Source organism: Notolabrus celidotus, chromosome 2, assembly GCF_009762535.1.
Source record: "Notolabrus celidotus isolate fNotCel1 chromosome 2, fNotCel1.pri, whole genome shotgun sequence".
NCBI lineage: Eukaryota > Metazoa > Chordata > Actinopteri > Labriformes > Labridae > Notolabrus > Notolabrus celidotus.
Window position 1 is genome coordinate 7,629,551 of NC_048273.1, and position 24,687 is coordinate 7,654,237.

The following is a 24,687-nucleotide window of genomic DNA, read 5'->3' on the forward strand; positions in this document are numbered from 1 at the left end:
TTGGCAGTCAAACAGACCATTGGTCACACTCAGGAATTTCACTGCTGCAGTCTCACTTAGTCTGGTGCAACCATTACTTGATGATGGCTAATGTTGGCTTAAAGTTGCAGATATGACTGAATTACTGGCTTGTTCTATTTTTAAGATGAGTTTTTTTGAGGTATTTTTGACAGTTTTACTCACAGGGGGTCACTCATATCAAAATGAACAATATATAAGAGCAGGGGAAAGGTCAAGTTGAGCCGTACATCATAGACCTGAACATCTTATCAGTGCGCTGCAGCTGGAAGGACACGTATAGTTTAGTTTAGTTTGAATTGTGCAAAACCAAATAAGTTATTGACAGCCAAGTAAAGCTCTGAAAAGTACCTGATGTGAACATTTACACCGACATTAGAGGGTTGGAGTTTCTCAAACTTCTCTAAATTACATTGTACAGTAGAGCTGGCCCAGTCTGCAGCGGTTGATAACTTAGCTTCTTCTTCCAGCTGTGTGAAAATGTCTTGGTATTTTAAAGAAGTTGTGTCTTACTGTCACTTGTTTTTACAGCTAATACATGCACCAACCACTTAAAGATCTTCATGACACAAGGCAAACAGGTTTCATCCACAAAGTCAGCCACATCAACGCTGAGTCAGAGTTCCTGACAACACAAGATCACTCAGAGGTTTGAGGGGCAGTTTAGCCGAAGCAGTCACTGACTCAGTGATGTAGGTCAATAGACTGTATAAAATATGGACGTAGTATCCGTGACGTCACGCATCTGTTCCTGAGAGCTGTGTGGAAGCCAATCGACGGCGGCAGCCATATTGGAAATGCAGAACTCAACCAGGCAGAGTGTGACGTAAAGGGGCGGAGTTTGAGCGTCCTATGTGTGTCATGTCCTTATTTGGGCAAAAACTTGTAATCTTAAAGGTGACATATTATGCTCTTTTTCATCAAAATATATTGGTCTAAGAGGTCCCCAAAACATGTCTTTAAAGTTTATTGCTCAAAAAACACTTTGAAATCAGATTTTGGCATGCCTGAAAAACCCTCTTCTTCAACCCTATTCAGAACGGTCTGTTTTCCCTCTGACCACGCCCCCTCAGGAAGTGGATGTGGCCTCAGCTCTCCAGCACGTTGATCTAATGTTTACATGTTGGCTGAATATACAAACTGCTTACAAACCGCGCTACTTCAACCCTCTGAATGTGATCCAGAATCTGATCCTGATGGAGAGGCGCCTGCAGCAGGACCTTTCTGAACCATTGGTCACAGATTTTGTGTTTCTTGTTGTTTTATTTGTCAGTATGTCGACGTATGTCTTGGTACACAGCTACGAACATGTAGCTATGTGGCTATGCTAACTAGCGCTAGCACTTTTCCATGAAAAATAAAAATCATCCACTAGATCTTCAAATCTGCAGACGTGGGGAGCGTTGATAGAGAGATTAGCTTTGTAGAGCCAAGCCGTTTTTTGAACCAGGCTGTAAACATGTTTATTAATGCTGCAAAGATCGTCTTTTCCCATCCTTGTCTATGTGGTTTCTGGTGTTTCTGCAGCCAGCCTCAAGCAGATTCTCGATGTATTGCAATTTACAACACTTCTGCATGGGCTTCATCGTCTGAGACTGGAGGTTGCCCCTTGTGTAGGTCACAGTTTTGTGTTAACATTACTATAAATACAGAGGTTATTAAGCCAGACTGAGTCCAGTTGCAGCAGCAGAACCTCCAAGTGTGGAGACATGGACAATGGTGTGTTACAGTTGCGCAGAGATTATATTTTTAAACATTAAAGTGGAATATATTGTGTTATTTCTTATCTTGCATAGTGTCACTTTACCTTACATAAAGAAGTTAGATAGTGACCTAAATCTCACATCAGAAATCTGTAATATTGGGGCGCTGTTGGCCTAACGGTCGAAGCGTCCCACATACAGAGGCTACTGTCCTTGTCGCAGGGGTCGCCGGTTCGATTCCCGGCCGGTCGACCACTTCCTGCATGTCTTCCCCCGCTCTCTACCCCCTACATTTCCTGTCTCTCTTCAGCTGTCCTATAAAATAAAGGCAAAAAGGCCAAAAATATAACTTAAAAAAAGAAAAGAAAACTGTCATATCAAACCTCTCCCTACAGCGATGTAATGTATGGAAAGCAACTTTCCTAATCCACAAAATTCTGTGCAGCCAATTTTCTAGATTTGTCAATTCAGACGATCAGAGTACAAAACAGTTCAACTTTTTAAAAGGAAAGATTTTAAGAGGACTTTCTTCAATTTCTGGCCTGAATTTCATCTGCATGAGCAGCTCGAAGTTCACTTTTCCATCATCGAAAAAACTGTGGTTCTCTGATTCTCTGTCAGACAGACAGAGATGCATGCAGAAGCAATGATGCACAGATGCAATAAGATGCACTGATCTGTAACTGTATGCTGATGATAATGAACATCAGTCTTGTTGGTTTAATGTGCAAAAGGTCACATTTTCTCCTGCAGCTCAAGGTCCACATGTGTGTTCTGGAAAAAGAAGTCTTTAAAGTTTTTCAGTGACTGTTTCATCCTCTGTTTTCTGGTCAAAGCTTTGTGGTTAAGTTATCATCTCCAATCAAAAGTACCAGGTTTGTTCTTATGCAATCCTAATTTAAGTGTCTGAGTCCATAAAGTCAAAACGCAGTGTGCTCTTTCATCTGCGAGCCACGTCTGTTGTTGGCAAAAGAACATGACACCCAGGGTGACAGAGGGATTACTTGTTCTATATTTAGTGTTTATGTACATGAATATTGGCAGGACAACTCTGTACATGTGACACACACACAGTGATACAGTGATAATAACACAGATCTGCAGCACAGAACACATTTACAAGATGGGCTCTAGAGCAAACACCGGCTGAGATACACAAGGGAATGTCCGAACTACGACAGCTTCCTCATAAAACTGGAATTTCCTCGCAACAGTTATTATTGTCATCAATAAAAACAGACAATCAAAAATAGACAAAAAGTATGAAATAATTTAAATTCCTTCTAAAACATGTAGTGAATATGCAGAGAGAGATCTATACAAAGCAGGGAGCTCCTGTATCTCCTCGGGTCAACGTGATCTGAAACTGAAGGAACACGCGGATATGACGGACAAAAGCAAATGTCATGCAGCAACAAAGCAACGTACGAGATGAAAGATGATCTCTGAAGTTCTGCCTCCCCGGTGGCGACGTGATGTCAAGGCCTGGAAACGAAGCACCTCACGCTACGGGCCACCCAGAGGTGCCACGATGAAATGTAAACATAAATATACAGGTTGATTTCTCTCTCTACAAACAGTTCAGTCACTGCCACAGGCCCGTCCGCTGTGTGAGTAGTCAGTCTGTATACACTCTTTAGTAGAATATCACTTAGAGTTAAATAAACTTATTTAATATATATATTTATAATAGATTTATTCTTTGCAGAGTCATTTAGCAGTATTTCCTTGTTTTCACCAGTTTGCTCTGGTATTTCACTGAGTGACCGCTGTGTCCCACCACGTAAACGTCCAGCAGGTAGGTCTTGCCCGGCTCCAGACCTGTAATGGTCTCTGTGGTCACAGCCTTCTGCAGATTCGGGCTGTGGAAATACTTGCACAGGACCTTTTCTGACTTCCTGCGGGTCTCTGGCCCGGCACACTGGTTCTGTTCCCGGCGTCGCTGCTCCTCGCCATAATTGTCAGCCACCTCCTTGCGGTAAATGCAGTATTTGTTGCGGTCCTGTGTGCCCAGCCAGGCCACGGTGGCGGAGGAACATGTGCGCAGCTTGTCGAAGGCTTTGATTCGTGTATCCTCTGGTAGTGAAGGGAAGGGCTGCTTGCTGCTGGGCCGTGTGGTCGCCAGCACCTTCAAAGTAGACGCGCCTTTCCTGCTGCCTCTCAAGCGGATCAGGTACTTTGCTTTTGGCTTTCCCCGCAGCTGGAACTGCCGAACCCCCTCCACGTTCTGGGAGAGCACCAGCTTGCCGTCACGCCTCACCTGCACCTGCACGGCGTCCAGACACGTGTGGACAAACAGAGTGACCCTCTGGTGGGAGGACACAGGAGCAAAGCGCAGGAACTTGCTGCCCTTCCTCTTGATGAAAACGTCTGATACTTTGCCGTCCTTCAGCTCCACTGTCTTCTGCCGGGCCTCCTCTTTAGTGCGGGCGAATGTTCCCACGTACGCCGTGCTGGTGTTGGTCGCAGAGTTCACGGCAAACACGTCAAAGTAGTACTGCGTGTCCGGCTTCAGGTCGGACACAGTGAAAATGTTCTTGTTTCCAATGCACAGCTTCTGAATGTCTGATGCTTTGGGCTTGATCGTGTACGACCGTGAGATCTTGTTGCTCACGAGGCCTCTGTCTTTGCCAAAACCGTTATCAGGAACAAACCCAAAGTGTGCAAAGTCAAACGGGCTGAAGTCTCGACCCGGCTTCGGAGCCAGCATGAATGCATCATCAGTGCTCATCTTGGCCTCGGCTGCACACATGCTCTTGAAGTTGTGCTCCTTGTTGATGACGACACAGTACTGCACCGGCTGACCCATCAGAGAGCCGGTTGGCGTCGGCTTCCAGGCCAGGGTGACCGTGGTGCGTCCCAGCGCGGTCACATCCACCCGAGGGTCGTACGGCAGCTCCGGGTAGGGCTGGTCTGACTCTGGAGTGGTGGTGGCGTACACCTTGAAGTTGCTGTCCTTTTCTGTGGACAGCAGCTCCAGCTGGTAGAGGCCTGAAGGCGTGCTGGTGGCAACGTAGGACTCCACATCGTTCCCCTTGTAGGTGAAGAGCTCCGTGCCCTCGTCTACGGTCACCTGCTGCTTCTGCTGGTCTAGAGGTTCAGGAACTCCTGCAAGAGGAACATAAAGAAGGAACAACATAAGCACTTTGATACAACTCAAACTGATCTTGCTTTGAGCTGGTCGTCACAGGTTTGGTTCAAAACAAATGAACAGAACTAAATCTTTGGATGGAGATCTGCTGTCTTGAGTTCAACAGTTATTTAGCTTTGTTTAAAATGAATCATTTATTATCTCTAAGAGTGCAAAAACATTGAAGGTGACTATATCCTGGACCCGTGATCTAGAAGGACAAAACCTCAAACTCCATTGGGACATTATTTGGACCAATATATTTATCTCTTCAAGGAATCCTGCCCACCAACTCATTCATTATAAGTTTGTCCATAAATACTATGCAACACCTTACAGACGTTTCCAAATGAAGCTTGTAGATAGTCCAAACTGTACTAATTGTAACCAAGGTACTGTTGGCACATATGTCCCGTGGTATTTAATCTTTGGTCTAAGGTGGTTAAGTTCCTTGAAAATATCTTAAAATTTCCAATCCCAATACAACCATCATTACTTTTATTTAATAATGGCTCTGCTCTCAGAGATACAACCAGATTGGCCTTAAGGAAAATCATATTTGCAAGTTCAACTGCTGCTAAGAAGACCATAATACATTCCTGGTTCTCTACTGAACCTCCATCTCTAAAACAATGCTTTAAAGGTGACATATTATGCTCTTTTTCATCAACATATATTGGTCTAAGAGGTCCCCAAAACATGTCTTTAAAGTTTATTGCTCAAAAAAACACTTTGAAATCAGATTTTGGTCTGCCTGTAAACCCCTCTTTTTCAGCCCTGCTCAGAACAGGCTGTTTTCTGTGTCTGTGCCTTTAAATGAGAATGAGCTCTCTGACCACGCCCCCTCAGGAAGTGGATGTGCCCTCTGCTGTCCAGCACGTTGATCAAATGTTTACATGTTGGCTGCATAGACATGGCTGCTCACAGACCCACGTTACTTCAACCCTCTGAATTTGATCCAGAATCTGATCCTGATGGAGAGGCGCCTGCAGCAGGACCTTTCTGAACCATAGGTCACAGATTTTGTGTTTCTTGTTGTTTTATTTGTCAGCATGTCGACGTGTGTCTTCGTACACAGCTACGAACATGTAGCTATGTGGCTATGCTAACTAGCGCTAGCACTTTTCCATGAAAAATAAAAATCATCCACTAGATCTTCAAATCTGCAGACGTGGGGAGTAAAACCGACCTTTGTGTTTATTAAGACAGCCTACAACTAGCATGCCTCCCTCCTAAGCTCCTTGTTAGCACACATGTGTGCAGGTAATGAAAAACAGAGGAGGAGTTGAGGGCTGAACAAGCTCTGAGCTCTGACTTCCGTTACAGACCGGATGGCGTTGTGACGTATGAAAAACACTGAAAACTGAAACGGCTCATTTCAGCACACATTTATAGAAAGGTGGAGAAATCAGAACAGGGGCAGAATGGATTTTTTTCATTTTCGGGGGGTTTGTAGACATGCCAGGGACACATATTTCAGGTAGAGAACCATTAAAAAGTCAATTTTGCATGATATGTCACCTTTAATTACTTTAGAGATGTTGCTCTCATAGAAAGGTCACTGGCTGTAATTCATGAGCATCCGCTGTTGAGTCGTGGGATCTCCTTATTACTTCTCTTTCAAATGTAAAGCTAAGACTGATGGGTTTCTTGTGTGTTTTTTTTTTATTATTAATATATAGAATATGAAACCTACACACATGAGCTATCTTATTGATGGATATATCCTTTCAATCCTCTCCCTCTTCTATTTTATTTGTTATTTGTATTTATAATTTTTTTAATTCCAAATGTATGGATGATGGTGTGGCCTTGTGTCACTTCTCTCTAATTTACCTTTTCGTTCTCTGTCATTATTTTTGATTTATATTATCTTTATAACACGGCATTGGTGATATGTAAATAGTTTGTTTGACGGCGATGTCATCTGCTGTGAAAAAAATTAAATAAAAATTTTGATCACAAAAAAAACAATCATTTATTTAAGTGAGATCAATATATTGCATTTAAAATATAACTTTAAAGGTCAGATTTGTTGCAAAAAGGATGCATTTCCTTTCATTTCGGCGATAGGATATCACTCTTTCCCTAGCGCCCAACAAGAAATGGACTCAAAGTTTAAGTTCCTCACACTTAATTTAAACAAAAAACAATTGATTTAAAAGTATGTAATCCAGGATTGCTGTAATAATAAACAAAATAAGCTTTGTGGAGATGTTTCAAGTTCAATAAATGTGATTATTTTGGCTGGTCATGGTTGTAATTTCATGTATTTTTTCTGTAATCGTGCTGTTCTTATCTTGTTTTATATATATTGTACATTTGCAGATGTTTCATGCATTTGTTGTGTGCACATGTCAATATGTATTCCTAGTAGGCAGTGGAAGTTTATGTTGGTACTTTATTGTTTCTATGTTGAGGTTTTTTTGTGGGCAAGGCGTAAAAAAAAAGGTTGAAACTTGCGTGGAGAGGTTTGAATAACAGGAACTATATCAATGAAATGCTCTGAAGTAATGAAGCACATCAAAAAGTTGAATGTGTTGACGCTGTGAGGTCACGACGCTCTGTGCGCCTCACGGACGATTAGCCTCTCACATGGCAGCCATGTTTTTACTCCAAACATCCCCAAAGATCACAGAGCAGCATTCACTCGGTTTTCCGGGGGGAACTGTGCTACAAAGATGTTCTTGTAGCTTCATCCGTGAGAGAGACGGTCCAAGCATAATATTATGTTTGTCGACCAGAGAGTGTGCTCAGAGGCGTACTAAAAATTAACGATCAAAGATCTAGTCCCACGGCAGGCGTGGAGCAAAAAGAGCTGGAAAGATGGGAAGTGGTTCATGTACTCAGCTCTGAAACCTCTCTCAAAGGCTGACTTCTACTCATGAAACCTCTGCTGAGTCTAAATGTGTTAATATCCTTCAGCTTACACTTTTATTTACTTGTATTATGAGGCAACATCTCCATGTTCACAGAGATGAGAAGTAATGAAGCAACGTCTCTGTTACTGAACTTTAACTTACTGTGCAGACTTTGAAGCTGGTTATAACACAAAATAAAATTAGTACTGATGCAATAAAACCATCCTTTGAAAGCAAAAGATATCATCAGCTAGACCATTTAGCTTTTTAAGAAAGTCTAATTGAGCCGGTAAATCACATGCCTCATGTGCAGATACTTTAAGCAGGCGGCCTGAGTTCAACCTGACCGGCGGCCCTTTACCCCATGCAAAGAGGTCATCTGTACAGATAGGTCAACAGGGGTCACTGATATAAACACGGATCCAAAGTTCTGTGTTTTACTTTTAACCCCCTACATATTCTTTTAATATGTGACCTTTTTACTCCTTAAAGCTGGGGTTGGCAGTATTGGAAAACTAGCATGAATTTGAATGTAGCATTTCCTCAGGACTCCGTCTAACCCCTCCCCTCCTCCCTCAGAGCTCCTCCAAAACGACAAACATTGATTGTTGTTTTGTTGGTTGTCGTGATCACCGCCGACAGTGACCGGTTATTACAACTAAACGTGTTCACGAATCGGCTCGTCATCCCTACAGCGTCCGGACGTACGCTACAATACATCTACATTTTCTGTAGGACTTACTAAATGTCATTAATTCTTCTGCTTGTCAGAGCCCCCGTGGTGAGAGCTTTTTAGACTCTGATCCGGACTACAGTCCTGAGCAAAGCACCTCATCGGGTCAGAGGGGACAGGCCCGAGGTCGAGCGAGAGGGGCAGTCAGTAGAGTCAGGGGAAGCAGAGGCAGGAGACGGGGACGGAGAGTGCACGCCGGGGAAATGTAGAAATGTACACGCAGGAGGCGGGCAGAACAGCAGGACGGGATTTGAATGGTTTAAAATTTTGGCACCCAAAAACGGTGATTGGTTGGTGTTCTCCCAGGTTTACTCCGGCTTTAGATAGCAGCTTTTCTTCGCTCTTTTTTAAGAACACATTATGTATTGATTGCCATCAGGACATAAAGATCATTTTAACCAGTATGACAAAAAGTGTATCTAAATCTGATTACCAACCCCAGCTTTAAGTAAAACCTGGATAACCCCTCTCACCTTCTCTATGATGAGCTGTGGCTGATGGGGAGCTCGTTCAGTCAGCGCATCATTCCACCACGGTGCAAGACTGAACGCTTCAGGCGCTCCTTTGTGCCCAACGCCATCAGGCTGTTAAACAGTAACGGAGGCCACAGACTGCACCCCCCCCCCCATGAACAGATCCATACCATCCCTGTATCGTCTGTCACACTCCATCGTCTCATCCCAAACTGACTCTCTTGACTGCAAATGGCATTATAATGCATAATATATTACATTATATTATCTTTGCCATATCATATTATGTTATAATTATTATTGTTTACTACAACTCACGGTCAAATTATATACCCATATTTATTTTTATTTATTGCTTAATCTGACATTACCAACCATAATCACACCATGTCAACCTGTCACTACTGAATCATTTTTAATACTGCCTGTAATTACTGCTTTTTAATCTAAATTCCATTTGTAACATTGTATATATCTAAATTGTGTTCTAGCTTTATTTATCTATTTTTATTTTTACTTATTTTATTTTATTTTACTTATTGGACCTTCTTTCTTGATTGTACTTCTGTCTGGGTTGCTGTATGTCTGGGGGATCAATAAAGTAATATCTTATCTTATCTTATCTTATCTGAAGATTTCCTGGGGAAAAAAATACTCCAGCTTTGATGCACTATAGGGAAATACGTTTTATTTATCACTCTGCATCTTCGCCCCTTTCCAAACTTTCCAACCTACGTGGACGGACAGCTTTATCTAGTGTATCTCTTTCCTGTATGCTTTTCAACTTCTGAGAATATTCATCAGCAGCATGTTTTATAAAGACCCCCAAATCTTACGACTCATGTTCTCAAATGTCTCACTTGATATTACCTTATTGCAACAGGCGATCTGCATGTGGACAAGCCTTGTTAGTGACATAGCTCCTTGGTATCGTATCTTGTTGTGTTGTATCCGAAATGGCAAATGGCAATTGTACTTATATAGCGCTTTTCTAGTCTTCCTGACTACTCAAAGCGCTTTTACACTACTAGTCACATTCACCCATTCATACCCATTTATACCCGTTCACTCACTGATGGTAGATGCTGCTACAGTAAGGGACCATCAGTGTTAGCTAATCTCATTCGTTCACATTCACACACCAATGAAAAACAGAGGGAGCGACCGACTCTACCCACTGAGCCACAGCCGCCCCTATAGAGTTGCGTGGTGTCATTTGGTTTCATGTTGTATCATATGGTGTCGTGTCATGTCTAAATGTCGTGTTGTATTGTATCTTGTCATGTCGTATCCCATGATGTCGCGTTGCGTTGTGTTGTGTCGTATCGTATCCTTTCATGTTGTGGTGTATTGTATTGCATTGTTTGTATCATATGTTGATTTTCTTTGTTTTGCATCCTGATCGATCAGCAGATGAATTCAGAACAGTTCTTAGCAGTTGGTAACCCTCATATCTGCTCTGTTTTAAGCTTGAATTGATGAGGAGAGAAAACGATCCACCTGGAGTCCAAGCAGGAGGGACATACTGGACCTCACTTTCTCTCAGATAATCTGCAGAGTGTCAGGTGCTGCAGGTTAGATCGTGTAGTTCATTAATTACCCATGGCAATCTTATACGGATAAAAGGAAAACTTTTTAGACTTGAGCAACCCACCCTGGGATCGTCTATGTGTGTGAAACACTGTGGTGACACAAAGGAGCCAGTTTTCACAACAGAGCTATGTCAATTATTGTACTATATTGTACGATATTATACTGGAAACGTTTTATTAAAACTATCAAGAGGTAAGAAGTGTTTTGGTTTGATAGTCTCGCTGATATGACAAGAGGTTTAGTTAGATCTTTGCAGAAACAGCAGGTTCAAATATCCTTCATCCTATTTCTTACTATTATGCAGTTTAGACATTTCTGAGTGTGTACTCTTTTACTTTGATGTCAGTAAAGACGCTTATCAGTACTTCGATCTTCATCAAGACCTAAGAGAGTGTGTATTTTTGACCCTGCTGGTCTTTAGCAGTGGCGGTTCTAGACCAATTTTACTGGGGGGGTCAGGCTGGGGCCAAGGGTGTTGTCAGAGGGACACATTCAACCCTGACTAAAGAGACTGAGAAGGGTGAGGACCAGCTGAGATCAAACTGGCAAAACATCAGTGCATCCCTTTATACTAGACACATATACTACTGTGTACTATATCAAAATGCAGACTGACAGCAGCTGTTTGGCTGTTTACACTCAACATGAGTCCCTTAGCGCTCTAAGGGACTGGAACCAAGTGCCACACGCATGTGTTCTGCCTGTAACATCGGCGCGATACCGAAGCTTTTTTTTAGTGTATAATATTATTTTGGTGTGGAGGGGGGGCCACAGGGGGGTCCAGGTTCAGTTTTACAGGGGCACAGGCCCCTGTTGGCCCCTCCCCAGAACCGCCACTGGTCATTTGCACCAGTAAATCATTCCGGGATATGAGAGCTGACATGAGCACAGACACACATGTGCAGGTGTTCATGTGTTAGTATTCAAATATATGCTCACATCATGCATGTATGATCTAAACCACAGCTTCAGTATCCTGTGTTGCCAGGACTCCTCCAGATGGACAATGTTTAGATAAAACTGAAGACATAAAGGTGGAAAGGCGAAGAGGAAGACCGACAGACAGCTTAAGTAAAGGGATGTAATGTCTTTGATTCAGCAGGGTGTCTAGAGTGGAGCCCTTCTCTGAAATTATAGACGTCAGCCTGGGCCGAGTCAGACATCATAAGTGGTCAGACTAGACTCTACGACTGAGACTTAATTAAAACCCACCAAAACACAAAGCCTAACATCACTGCGTTGCTTAATTGTGTGTGGGGGATAGTGATATTTCCACAGAACGTGTCATTAACCTCTTCCACTGCTGCCTGATGTCAATTATACCTGATCCCTCCCCGCTGGCCTCCTCTGGCAGCTCCTGCAGGGTGAGTTTCCACTCCAGAGGAGCGTCACAAGGTGTCACGGTCACAGACAGGGGTGTGTTGTCTTCCTCCACCACAAAATAGTACCTGTGAGTGGAAATAACAGGTTAAAGGAGCTGATATTGACACTGCTTTGACGTTATCCCAAATATTATGCTGGGTAAATGAATGAGTAGTTTCGGTGAGCTCATCGGTCTCTCTTTCTCTCTAAGCTCTCGATTACACCGACACCACTTTCTCATTTATTATTTACTTTTTGCATCAAGATAATGGATCACGTTTCAGAGCCACATCTCATGTCTCCTATCTGTTACAGTAAGTGATCCTCCACAGCCGGCACATGCTGGACTCCGCTGCTTTTTATGCTCATACTAAAACAACACGTTGACAGTTTTAATCACTGGGATTGCGAAACTCATTCAGCCGCTGTTTGACTTACCTCTTGGGTGTGTCCCTGAACAGGTAGCCACTGATCTCAGCTCCGTCCGGGATGACGGATGAGTCGTGGAAGAGCGTCTTGTCTCTGATCTGCATCTGGAAGAGGCCTTCGTCTCTCGTGGGCAACTTCTGGGCCGAAGCTCCCAGACCCAGCAGCACGAGCAGCAGCGCGCTCCAACCTTTACACTGCCTCATTCTGAAAGACACGGGGGGGAATAACTTCAGTTACATTCACAGGAAACAGACGAACAGTTTCATCATAAAACTGGGCTTGATTTAAAGGACCAGTTCACTGAAAACTAGAGCTTTTTAAAGAGTTGGTAGACCGAACTATTCGGGATGGTTTGTCCAGTGTAACAGTGTCTTTTCACTGTCTGTTTTTTCCCTTGTTCTTTGTATGAAACTTTTTTTGTTGCTGTCTTGGCCAGGACCCTTTTGCAAAATACATTGTTCTTCAATGGGAAAATTCCTTGTAAAATAAAGGTTAAATTGAAAAACAAGGGTAACTCCCTTATTTGCCTTCTTACCGAGAGCTAGAAGACGGACAATTGAAACACAATGTTCATAAATATGAATCTAGATCCAGTAGCTGACTAGCCTATCCCAGCATTAAGTTTTAGAAGAACTGAGCTGCCTCTTTCCAAAGACATGAAGAAGAATCAGTGGCCACATGGAGAACAAACTGCCCTCACCTAAGCTGTAGTTCATCATAGAACCTTCACAAACCAAAAACTTTGTTGTATTAATATAATAAATGAGATGCAAATGTGACAAGGAGCTTACTTTGAGGGGTTAAAGGCTTGTTTTTCAACTGAGGAGGACAAAGCCAGGTTAGTTGACTCTGTAGGTTTCAGCCCTTTTCATATCGTGAGTCTGCAACAGCGCAGTTAAGAAGCTCCGCCCTCTTTCCATCTTTCAGCTTCTTTTCTGATATCACAATGTCGAAGTATTGGTGTCACAGTGTTTGATTAAAATTCTGCACGATTCTCACCCTATTTTATAAATAAGAATTGCATTTTCCCATCCCCTTTTGCTGTTTTGGAGGGTTGCCGTTAGCCCTCTTTGGGAAGGGCTTGTGGCACGATGCCTTGTATATGTTTACCTCTTTGCCAGTGTGTGTTTTGCTACTTGAGCGGAATGTGCTATAGGGTGTTGCTGTCTGGTTGTGAGTCTTGATCTGGGGGCTGTCGGGTTATTGTCTTCTTGTCTTGTTTTGTTTGTATCTTGTGGATTGTTTTGGTGTTCTGTCTTTTTCGTCTTTTATCTTCTTTGTCTTGTACTGATGTGTGTTGTTGTTGTTGTTGTTTTGTTGTTGTTTTTATGTCTTTCTAGTTTCTGTTTTTTGTTGTTGATGTTGATGTCCACTTTGAAAATTAATAAAAATATATATACAAAAAAAAAAAATCTGCACGAGAGCGTGCACTTCATATAAACACTAAGCAGCAACCTCCAGAGACGAGAAATGAAGCTGATGCGAAAGTTCTAAAAACTGCAGTACCTCTGGTGTCCACTAGAGGCTGGCTGCAGAAACACCAGAAACCACATACACACCCATTCAGAGAAGACGATCTGTACAGCAGAGTTAAACATGTTAACAACCTGGAATAGACCAGAACCCCCTCCACCAGCCACATCACACCTGTCCTGCAGCAACTCCACTGGCTTCCAATTAAATTCTGCATCATCTTCAAGATTCTGTTCCTCACCTACAAGGCCATCAACAACTTAGCTCCTCAGTACCCCATTGACCTCCTCCACACTAAAATTCCCACCAGTAGTCTCAGGTCCTCCTCTTCCATCCAACTCACCCTCCCACCTGCTGGCTTGACCACCATGGGGTCGAGAGCCTTCAGCCGCTCGCCCCCCCGGCTCTGGAACTCTCTCCCCCTGGACGTGCAAAATTTCACCTCTACCACCACCTTCAAATTCCGCCTAAAAACTCAACTCATCCGCCAAGCTTACACACTCTAATCCATCTCCCTGGGACTGAAAGGACTTCCCCTCCCCCCCTTTCATTTTTTTGTATTGTATCTTTATTCTAATGTATGTATTTTTTACTGTTGAGTGTGGCTTTTATTTTGCTATGTTGTAAGGTGACCTTGGTTGTCCAGAAAGGCGCCTATAAATAAAATGAATTATTATTATTATTCTTAGTGTAACGCCGTACCTTGTTTAATCTCTTCAGATCTGTTAAACTGTTACTGCGTTAACTTAAAACTTAATTAAATATATTTCAGGGCTGTGGGGAAGAAATAGCACGGGACAACTTCTGCTCTGCGTCGTGATGCCTTTAATGACCCTTCAACAACGTTGGACAACTGCACATCAAACTTGTGACACATTTACTTAACCTCAGACAATATCACCCTGAGCAACCTTAAAGAAGCAGTGCAATATATGAAACAGTAGTCTTTCAAACTTCATTAAAGACTTAATGATATAAACACTTAGACCAAAATAAAATCTCATCTTACATTAGCTTATGTTTCTATCAGCACACATTGTACGGGGCTGAATTGTTTTAGTACTCTGTAGTTTTGAAGATATTAAGATGATGGGTTTTGCGTAATTAGAGGCGTGGCTGACTTGACTGATAGATGGGGACACTATAGTTGTTGGCAAGTAGGCCAAAGGCTTGCAACTCTACCACTTTGCCTCAGGCTGAGTTACTGAAGTTAGGTTGAGTCAGCATTTCCAATGTGGCGACTGCGGACAATAAGCTTAAAAAATCCACTTGGGTGATATAGAAACACTCAGATATGCACGTCTTACCCATGTAAGACCAAGGCTTCCCACCGCTGAGCAGGCATTGAAGGTAGCAACAGAGACAAGACTAGAGTGAGGTGGAATCCAACAGTGATGAGTGTGTGTGTGTTTACAACATAGACTGTAAAAACATGGACGTAGTCTCAGTGATGTCACCCACTGGTTTCTGGAGAGGCGTAACGAAGCCAAACTTTTAACCTCCCAGTAAACAGCTACATCCTGCCCACCTGTCTGTCAACACTACCAGACCTTCAACTAAACACATTCATGTATAAGTTAAAAGTGTATGAGTGTATGTACGAGGTCCTCCAAGGTGCCGGGTCAAGCAAAAACACCAGAGCCAGAGCCATGTGTGAATCTGTGTGAATCCTTTTGATGCTATGTACACATGAGCAAGTGTTTAAATCTGCAGAAATAACTCAGGTAAACAATCTGTGTGAGTCTCTCCTCAATGCACATTATCAATCACTACACATGGCAGCTGGCCTACACGTCACAAATGTCTATTTTTGCTGTGGAAGCTCTGAATTGCGTTTTTTCCCTTCACTCTGGTGTTAGCTTCAACACAATCCAGCTCTTAATGAGAGCTCTCCCTGGCAACACTGAGCTCTGGCAACAAACAGTACAGTGTTTTAATAGCTTTTTCCCCCACTACATATTTTATTTTATGTCTTAATGTGTTTTCTTTCCGTCTTTTCCTTTTGGATTTAACCTCAATTAACATTTAAAATTAAAACAGGCGACGCCACAGATACCACCTCGGAGTAAATCACCGAGCGAGAGAGACAAAAAGTACAGGCAGAGCGAGTAAAGTCCTCCGGGCCAGAGAGAGGAAGGGGAGGATGAGGATTAGACTTAAACAGACGTGTGAAGGAAAAGACATCGCTAAAAACTGCAGGGAACCGCACTATTTCATAAAACGCTTACCATAAAAATCCCCAAATCCATGTCATTTCAGTTTTACGGCTGTGAATATAAAAATGTTTAGCAGGCAGTCCACAGATGGAGCTGCGGTTGGGACGAGGTGCAGCTGAGAGCCTCTCACGTATCCCCTGTCTATTGATTTTGCCCCATTGATTGCAGCTGATGGGAACAGCAAATCCCCAGTGATTTAATCAGTGTAATGATGGCAGATTAGCCAGATACTTTACTGCCATTTACTGCAAGTGAGATGTGTCCTTTTAATGACCCCTCTCTCTCTCTCTCTCTCTCTCTCTCTCTCTCTCTCTCTCTCTCTCTCTCTCTCTCTCTCTCTCTCTCTCTCTCTCTCTCTCCCTCCCCCCGCCTGTCCCTTTCTGTTGATCACAGTTTTCATCAACAATTAATCTCTTTCTCTTTCGCACTTGTACACAAACAGTATCCCTCTTTAACTCCTGTCCCTCTTTGCATTTCCTCCTCACGCACTCACAGATAAGTGAAACCAGAGGACTCGGTCCTGCACGAATCTCCACCTAACAGACCCGGCTTTCTTTATACGTCATTGTTCAGCAAGCAGTGAGCAACAGCAAAATCCACATGAGCCTTTAAACTGTAGGATTAGAGCTGTTGTTTCTATTAAAGTAATAAAACTAATTCTACTGAATTGGTAACTGTAAACTTTCCTGATCTTTGGTTTACATTGGGCAGGGTTTTCCTCGGTTATGGTTACATCATTTATTCTGGGAGTCACATGGTAGCTGTTGGCTACTCATGCTCAGCGTTAGCGTAGCTTCTCCATGCCTTCATGTAATGCTAACAGCCTTGAATGACCACAGTTTCCTACTTTCACTGCAGGAGCTTAAAGGGTGCTTTGATCTAATACTGTCAGTTTTGATTCAGTAAGAATAAAGCATGCTACAGAGTATTCATTTGGTGTTGCAATAATATCTTCAGCCCCGTTCACACATGCACTTAACTCTTGAAATTTCCCTACATATTCCGGGTGTGCGAAATGTGTGATCAGTTAAATCTGTTCATAATAAGTCCCAGAGGAAAATGTTACTGTTCAAGGCTTTCTCTTCTAAGTCTCCAGAGACAAAATTGAGATTCTCACTTCAGCTTCATTCAAGTTTCAAATTGTTCTCATTTGTTTCTCATTAGTTTCTCCTAAAATTCACCAGGAGAAAAAGTTGAGACCATGACATGAGTCTTATTTGAGACTTAAATGAGAGATCTCATTAATGGCTCATTTTCTTCTCTTTTTTAAAATATATTTTTGCCTTTATTTGCCACAGCTGAAGAGAGACAGGAAATGTGGGGAGTAGTGAGCGGGGGCAGACATGCAGGAAATGGTCAACCGGCCGGGAATAGAACCGGCGACCCCTTCGACGAGGACTGTAGCCTCTGTATGTGGGGCACTTAGACCGCTAGGCCACCAGAAGTCGGGGTGAGTCGATGTGTGAACTCAGCAGGCATCAGTCAGGAAAAGTTACCTCTACCGTTAAGCAAAGTTTCTCTACTTTATACTTTTCACTGCTCACTTTTACCGTCATTTTTCTAAAGTGGAAGCATCTTTAAACATGTTGAAATGATATTAACACAGATAAAGTAACCCTCAGTGAAGACACCTCCTTTTCATGCACGTTACAAAGCCTGAATGTGTGAATGTCGAGTTCTTGAAACATATCTGGGCCTGCTGGAGATGAAATGATCTAGAAAGTGTCTGAAACAAAGTAGCTTTTAAGCTAACGTATGGATATACACTACCAGTCCAAAGTTTGGACACACCTTCTCATTCAATGCTTTTTATTTATGTTAATTATTGTCCACATTGTAGATTAATACTGAAGACAAAAAACTATGAGATAATCTGGTTTTGGCATAATCTGGATTACAACAGTAGTCAAATAGGGCTATCCATTGTGTACTAACCCTACCTCTGAACAACACAACTGATGGTCTCAAACACATTAAGAAGGCAAGTCATTCTACAAATGAACTCTTGACAAGGCTCATGTTAATTAGAAACCATTCCAGGAGACCACTTCATGAAGCGGACTGAGAGAATACCAAGAGTGTGCAAAGCTGTCATGAAGGAAAAAGGGGGCTACTTTACAGAATCTAAAATATAAAACATATTCTGCTTTGTTTAACACTTTTTTAAAAATTAAATAATTCCATATATGTTCTTTCATAGTTTTGATGTCTTTGGTATTAATCTACAGTGTTTACAATAATTAAAATAAATACAAACCCTTGAATGAGAAGGTGTTTCCAAACTTTTGACTGATAGTGTATAGCAGGGGTGTCCAAATTTTTTTCAAAGAGGGCCGCATATGATGTTGTCAGAATACCTCAGGGCCAGTGAGTCCTACCGAGACTTTGGAATCATAAAAGTTCTATATGAAATCTCCATTCAATAACAATTATTTTACATTTGTTCTCAATAAATCAGTAACTAGGAAGTACCATGTAAAGATTAGCAAACTTCATCTTCTTCTGGAGGAAAATGTTTTCCATTAGGGTCGGGCAATGTGGGAAAAAATAGTGTCTCATTATTTTCCTATGGCAGGATCACGATCTGGATTTCATCACACTTCTTTTTCATGTTGTTTTAAAGACTTTTCTGACCAGCAGACAACAATTTAATAACAAAATAATTATTTTCCTGCGTTCTGAACTGTTTTTATGCACCAAATTTTGCCTTTTCTGCACAATTTCATAATTTTGATCTTGTCTTGTGTTCTCTTTTGTGTCTTCTGAACTTTTAGTGTTCACCAAGAACATTTTCACATCATGATAAAAACATTAATTTGAAAACCTGTCAACTTTGGTACAAGAGTTCTTGTGTTTCTTCTTTATTGTCATCTTGCAGAATTCCCAGAGCTTTGGCTTTAGAGAGGTAGTCCATATGCCAATGTACAGATGATTCAGGTGGTGATTCATTTCTTTGCTATAAATAACACAATTTAAGATGGAAGCTTGGGGCCATAAATAAATGGACCTTGGGCCGTGATTGGCCCCCGGGCTGTACTTTGAACATGCCTGGTGTGTAGGGATATGCATAGCAGTTTTAAGCTCAACATTTATTGACTGATTAAATCTAAATCTTTCAGATAACATATTATCAGGTACAAAATGTCTCCACAATGATTGTCACATGAATCACTGATGTGCAGATGTCAAATAAATATAACCAACCCAAGAAAAATGGACTGAAGAGCTGCATTTAGAAGTTTTTTTTAAGTAGTTTTGTTTTATTTTCTATCAGATTTTAGTAAATGCATGATGACACTCTCAACTTTTACATTATGTGTCCATTGTAACTATTAAAAACCACATTCCCTGAGACTTTAAGAACACAAGCAGAGAAAAAAAAGGCCCTTGACAGCTCCTGTCAGAGTCTCTGTCTGTGCCGTTGTCTCAGCCGGCCTCCCGCTGCACCGCCAAACTTCAGAGAGCAGAAGGAAAGCCGCCTAAGTGGTACTTTGAGGTTTTGACTCACACAGAGAGGGAGATCCTTATCGCCTCAGCTTGTCCCATTCCACTTCAGAAGCGTGTCAGTTTGAACAAAGACATGTCTATTAATACCCAAGACAGCGGTGTGAGGTGGTGTGTACAGAGCCGCTCAGAAACACAGCGAGGGACACGTCCCCCTGCCCACTCCGTCCACCAATTGATGTCATCACACATAATGTCTGCTATCAGTCATACAGTCAGGGTTTTATCACCACTGTCATTAGCACATTTGATGTGTGCTCTTCACATGTGACACCGCTGATTTAAACCCTATGACTGAACCCTCTGCTTCTCCCACATGGACCAAACCACTCAGCCTGTACTGACAGAAAATACTGCCGCGAGATGACATCTGAATTCTAGAGCAGTTGTGTTGGGTCGCTGCGGTTGCATGGAACAGCGCAGAGTCAACATGGTCACACAGGCTCTGCTCTGGATCTGCTCTAACATGCACACAGAGTTCCCTTACCAAAATAACACATCAAACAGCCGCATCTGGAACAAATAAACTCTAATGTTTAATTAGAACGGGGGAAGAATGTATGATCGCAATTTGAGGAACGGATAATTTTAAGGCAAGGTCAGCCGCAATCGTGTCAACTTTGTTTTGCTGTTGCTTTTTATCTGTTATTTATAAATCTGAAGGTTTTTGTTTCACTTTTTGTGGAATTTGCCGAGGATTTTCTGGTGGAAAGCATCTCGTATATTGGAATTGGCAGGCTGTGGAATCTGCGTAATAGGATTAAAGGACGAACGCAGCTTCCACCAGCAGAGGAAATGGTGATGATCATTTTTCCCATGAGTCTTTGACACATCAAGAGTCTGAATCCTCCACATAAAGAACCAGAAAATGACCGTGCAGAAAATCTCCATGCCTTTTGTGATCTGCATTACCTCTTTAACAGCTTTGACCCTGCTCTCATTTTGGGTCATTACAGGCAAATCATGTGCAAAGCCAAACTAAACGTTCACACTGGGTTTTACATCCCCCAGCTGGACGCTTTGTTTTCTCTCACATCAATCAACCGCAGGATTAAAATCATTTTCTATCTCGCTGTGATTAAAGCAGAAACTAATACCAGTTACATGCGGCAGCTCAGCCACCTGATCAACTCAGTGCTTGCCTCTTTCAGCCTCTAACTACAGGAAGACAGTCATTATAAGCATGATTCCCATGTATGGAGATGCAGCAGAACCATAGACTGGAAAATAAAGGACATAGCCTCCATGGTTTGTAAGCTGCGTTCCATGGCCTTGAGTTCAGCACTTTGCTCATTAGCATGTTGCTTTTCTGGAGTCAGAAAATAAGGGTACGAAAGAGATGCAGAATGTGCTTGTGGCTGCTGGATTAGCTGATGAGATAGTTGTTGACTATTGCGTTTCTCATGGATTAAGACTTTATTTGTGGTTTCACTTCACAGATATCATTTGTAATGAGACTAACGAAGCTAAGGGAGAAACTTGGCCCTCACTCGCCCACTTATCCAAAGGAAAACTGGGTGCAGAGTGAAAGAAACAAACTCCTTTAACTGGAGAGGCCAACACCAACTCTAACTCCTTTGCACGAGCCACCACAAATAAACGGATGTATGACAAACACTGAACAAGCTATCAAACCGTGTCTAATGAGTGCAGACACAGATTCCTGCTCAGTAGTGCTAACATATCAGAGAATAAATCTACTCCAGACAGTTTGTTTTAGCAGCAGAACATTGGTTGCATTTGGCATCTCGGCTCAGACTTCATCACTCCTTGCAGATTTATTGGGGAGTGGTGAGATGATATCTTAAGCCCACCAGCTGGGTCCTGCAGGTGGATGCTGGTGAGGTGTCGGAGTGGAGAGTCTGTGCACGGCACCCAAAGGAGGGAATGGCAGAGAAGAAGTAGTGACCCCGAAATCTTGCAACTTCATTAGATCGCCAAATTGATAATTGTGAGAATAATGCATGCTAAAGTGAAATCAGTGCAGCTCAAGTTGCAGGCCATGCTCCATTTTTGGGAGTTCCTGGACGCCAGTAAGAACAATTAACCGCAAAGTAAGACATAACTTTATCAATATTTGCAAGAAAAAACTGAAAAAAAGTCGCCAATGTCAAAAAAGTGTGCTCTAAAGTGCCTTCACCTATAACATGTATAACTTTGAGCCTCATATAAATTCAAAGGATGAGGTATTTAAAAATTCACCCTCTTATAGTTGTTGAGAAATGAGGAATGAGTTACAGAGACCAAAGTTTCTTTTTGTAAGAGGCTATATATGTGTTTAATTCCTCTGCAGAGTGTGACATGTTAACACAGAGCTCTGTGGGGATCGACTCACTTTCAGAGCCAGCCTCAAGTGGACATGCAAGGAACTGCAGGTTTTACACTTCTGCTCCGGCTTCATGTTTCAGTCCCAGAGCTCGCCGCTTGGAGCTGAGGTTCAGCAGAACACAAACTTACATCCCAGCTATACTGTGTGCGTGTGTGCAACCCAACTGCCCCTGACCTCCCCTCTTCTCCCCTCACTTTATTTAACCGCGCTCGTTCTCTCTCTCCTTCCCTCCTCCAGCTTCTTGTCAGGACGGATAAGCCTCCTGCCTGCTGCCACATGGAGCTCATTAACAGAACGGGAGGGAATAAAAGACAGTTTAATTTCAACACAAATAAAGAGACATTCGGATTCAACCCAACAAGACGCCTGGCAGGACCTAAAGCCTCTGTGTGTGTTTTCTTTAAGGAAACTCTGATGGCAGGTTTATGGAGGGTCCTCAGCAGCAAGCTCCATCACTGCTGTCACTTCAGGGCCAACGTAGGGAATAGAGTGAGTAGGGGTACATAAGAGTGGGTAGAGGGGGCAAGGAGCCAAGGATGGAACCACACAGGACCTGGACCTGTTCTATAGGAAGGCCAGAATCAGAAAAAGAGTCTGGTGCTCTTGGACAGCTAAACAGCTCATTAATGAGTTGGTAGAGACTGTGGTGAAGGCCCAAGTCCAAGAGTGGAGATTTTTATCTGGTGTGTGCGTCCAAACCATCAAATTCCTCCTCTGCAGAGTCTAAATCATCACTTCGACCCGTCTCCTCGCCATCCACAACATCACTCACAGTTTGAGTTTCTGAATCATCACAACCACCAACGCTGGCACAATAGCATGATGGAAAAGAGGAGCCCAGTTTCCTTCTCCTCTCTCCCCCTACTCCTCCCCTCCCTGCAGCCTCTTTATAGTCCATCTCTGGAGCTTGCATTTAGCGTTGCATCCTGGAATGTCTCTGAGAGGAGGGTCAGGTCGCAGGGCCGCTTTCTGCGTAAAGAGCATTCAGATAGAGCTGAGGGGAGGGGGCTCTGACTGATGTGCTGGCATTGTGGCTTTAAGGGCTGATTAAAGATTAGAAGGGGAAAATGCCCCCATGGGAAAGCCATCCACCCACTGCCCATCATCTAGGGCACACACACACACACACACAGAGACGCATGCACGCTCGGGCCTGCACGGCTGCATCGTGGGAACAGAGTCCATCATGCCCCGTTATGTTGTGCTTGAAGGGGAAGCCTGTTCAGCAGCAAGTGTGAGCCGCTCTGCCTCCTGCTTGTGTCCATCTGAGAGGAGCACAATGAGGGGCTTTGCGTAATGAATGCGCCCGGGGAGCTGGGAGGAGAGGTGTGGATATGATGAATAATTTAACAAGGAAGGAAGTGCAAAACTTAACGTCCTTAATCTTCCACCACTGACTCCGAGGGTGTGTGACAAAAGGCAGCGCGGAGCAGACAGTATATACACCGCAGCCTGTCACTTCTCTGGACGCACACGGCCGCAGCAACACTGGCGGAATTCTTTCAGCCACAGAGTTTTCATATGCAAATCACGGTTTAGTTACGGTATGCGACGCAGACCTTCCCATTTTAAGACTTTTTTTGTTCATGATTCATTCTCCTGAGAAAGTAGAAGGGAGGCAGTGTGGTGGCTTCACCCAGCTACTAAATACAGTTATTCAAATCCCCACTCCGGGTATGTCTCTCATTAAACCCAGAGGAAAAAACACGGCTTTCACTCAGAGACCGGAAGATGGAAAACAACTCCCAACATGAGCTGAAGTGTCATTAATCTGCCTTTAATCATTTACATTTAAACATCTGAGGCGGTGTTTCCAAACTGAGTATGTCACAACTTAACTTAACATTAAAAAAAAAACATCCTCTTCATTAAGCGCTGCTCTCACAGGTGCGTAAAAGCACCCAATGGTGAAGGAATGAGACTAACATTTATCCACATAATAAAAGTGGATGTTTGACTTTACGCACGGATGGAGATCCTCGCGCAGAGCCCGTCACTAACTGATTGATAAATCGTCTTATTGGATGCAGTGTCACCCCTGGGAGCATGGGAACACTTTTCAGGCACAAAAGCAGGAGGATTTTTCTGAAGATCTTCGCGGAGCTCATCAGCAGCACCGCTCCATGTGCTGAGATATACATCCCAAACCCAAATAACACGAGATTCAAAGAGCATGCGAGTTTGGACTTGACTGAAATGTGTTTGAAAGTTTTTAGCTTCCCGGAGTTGTAAACCGCAAACCTTCCCCTCTCTCTCTCCCTCCCTCTCTCTCACCCTCTTTCTCTCTGGCAGACGATTCAAAGGCACCACTTTACTCCGGGAGTCCGTCTCTGAATTTATTTGGAGCTTTTACGCACATTTAAAAAATAAAAGCCGGAGGAAAGTTACACAAAAGGAGAAATTAAGTTTTTTTTTTTTTTAATGATGTAACTATTTCCTAGAAGCCCGGGATCAGAGGAAAGATCATGCAAAAAATATCTACATGTTACTCACCTTCCAGAGTCTCAAACTGCGAAGTTATCAGAAGGATGGCGTCCTCAAACCCGCTCTGATATCGCCACGGGTTTCTGTAAAAAAAAGTGTCTCTCAAGTACAGCGATTTCACAGGAAAATGAAAACACAAGTTGTCCTCTGCAGTGTCCGGTAGTTCCCTCAGTTTTCACTTCTATTGTTGGTGCCTATCAATCGGATTAGGCGACCGCTCTGGTGCGTGTTTGCAGTTTTCTTGCGGATTTAACTGGTCTCTAGTGGGCAGGAGTGTGTGTGAGAGTGTGTGTGAGTGAGTGAGAGAGAGAGGGGATCCTGAGTGCTGGCAGTGCGTCCCTCCCCTGCCGCGCTGCTGCTATTGAAACCTCCTCTGGAT

General features: G+C 42.9%; 1 protein-coding gene across 1 annotated transcript; it reads right to left on the bottom strand.

Annotated features, from left to right (window-relative positions):
- Nucleotides 1–2,710: 2,710 nt before the first annotated feature.
- Nucleotides 2,711–24,687, bottom strand: ndnf (neuron-derived neurotrophic factor). The gene is made up of 4 exons (XM_034678222.1): nt 24,318–24,687; nt 12,312–12,506; nt 11,835–11,959; nt 2,711–4,829 (listed from the first exon to the last, which is right to left on the bottom strand). The coding sequence occupies exons 2-4, from the start codon at nt 12,503–12,505 to the stop codon at nt 3,436–3,438; spliced, it is 1,713 nt and encodes a 570-aa protein (XP_034534113.1). The 5' UTR covers nt 12,506; nt 24,318–24,687; the 3' UTR covers nt 2,711–3,435.

Excerpts from the sequence above, each read along its gene's own strand:
- ndnf (XM_034678222.1), bottom strand. The coding sequence starts at position 12,505 with ATGAGGCAGTGTAAAGGTTGGAGCGCGCTGCTGCTCGTGCTGCTGGGT. Across the intron at positions 11,960-12,311 it reads TTCAGGGACACACCCAAGAG|GTACTATTTTGTGGTGGAGG; the intron begins GTAAGTCAAACA and ends TTCCACTCACAG. Across the intron at positions 4,830-11,834 it reads GGCCAGCGGGGAGGGATCAG|GAGTTCCTGAACCTCTAGAC; the intron begins GTATAATTGACA and ends TTCCTCTTGCAG.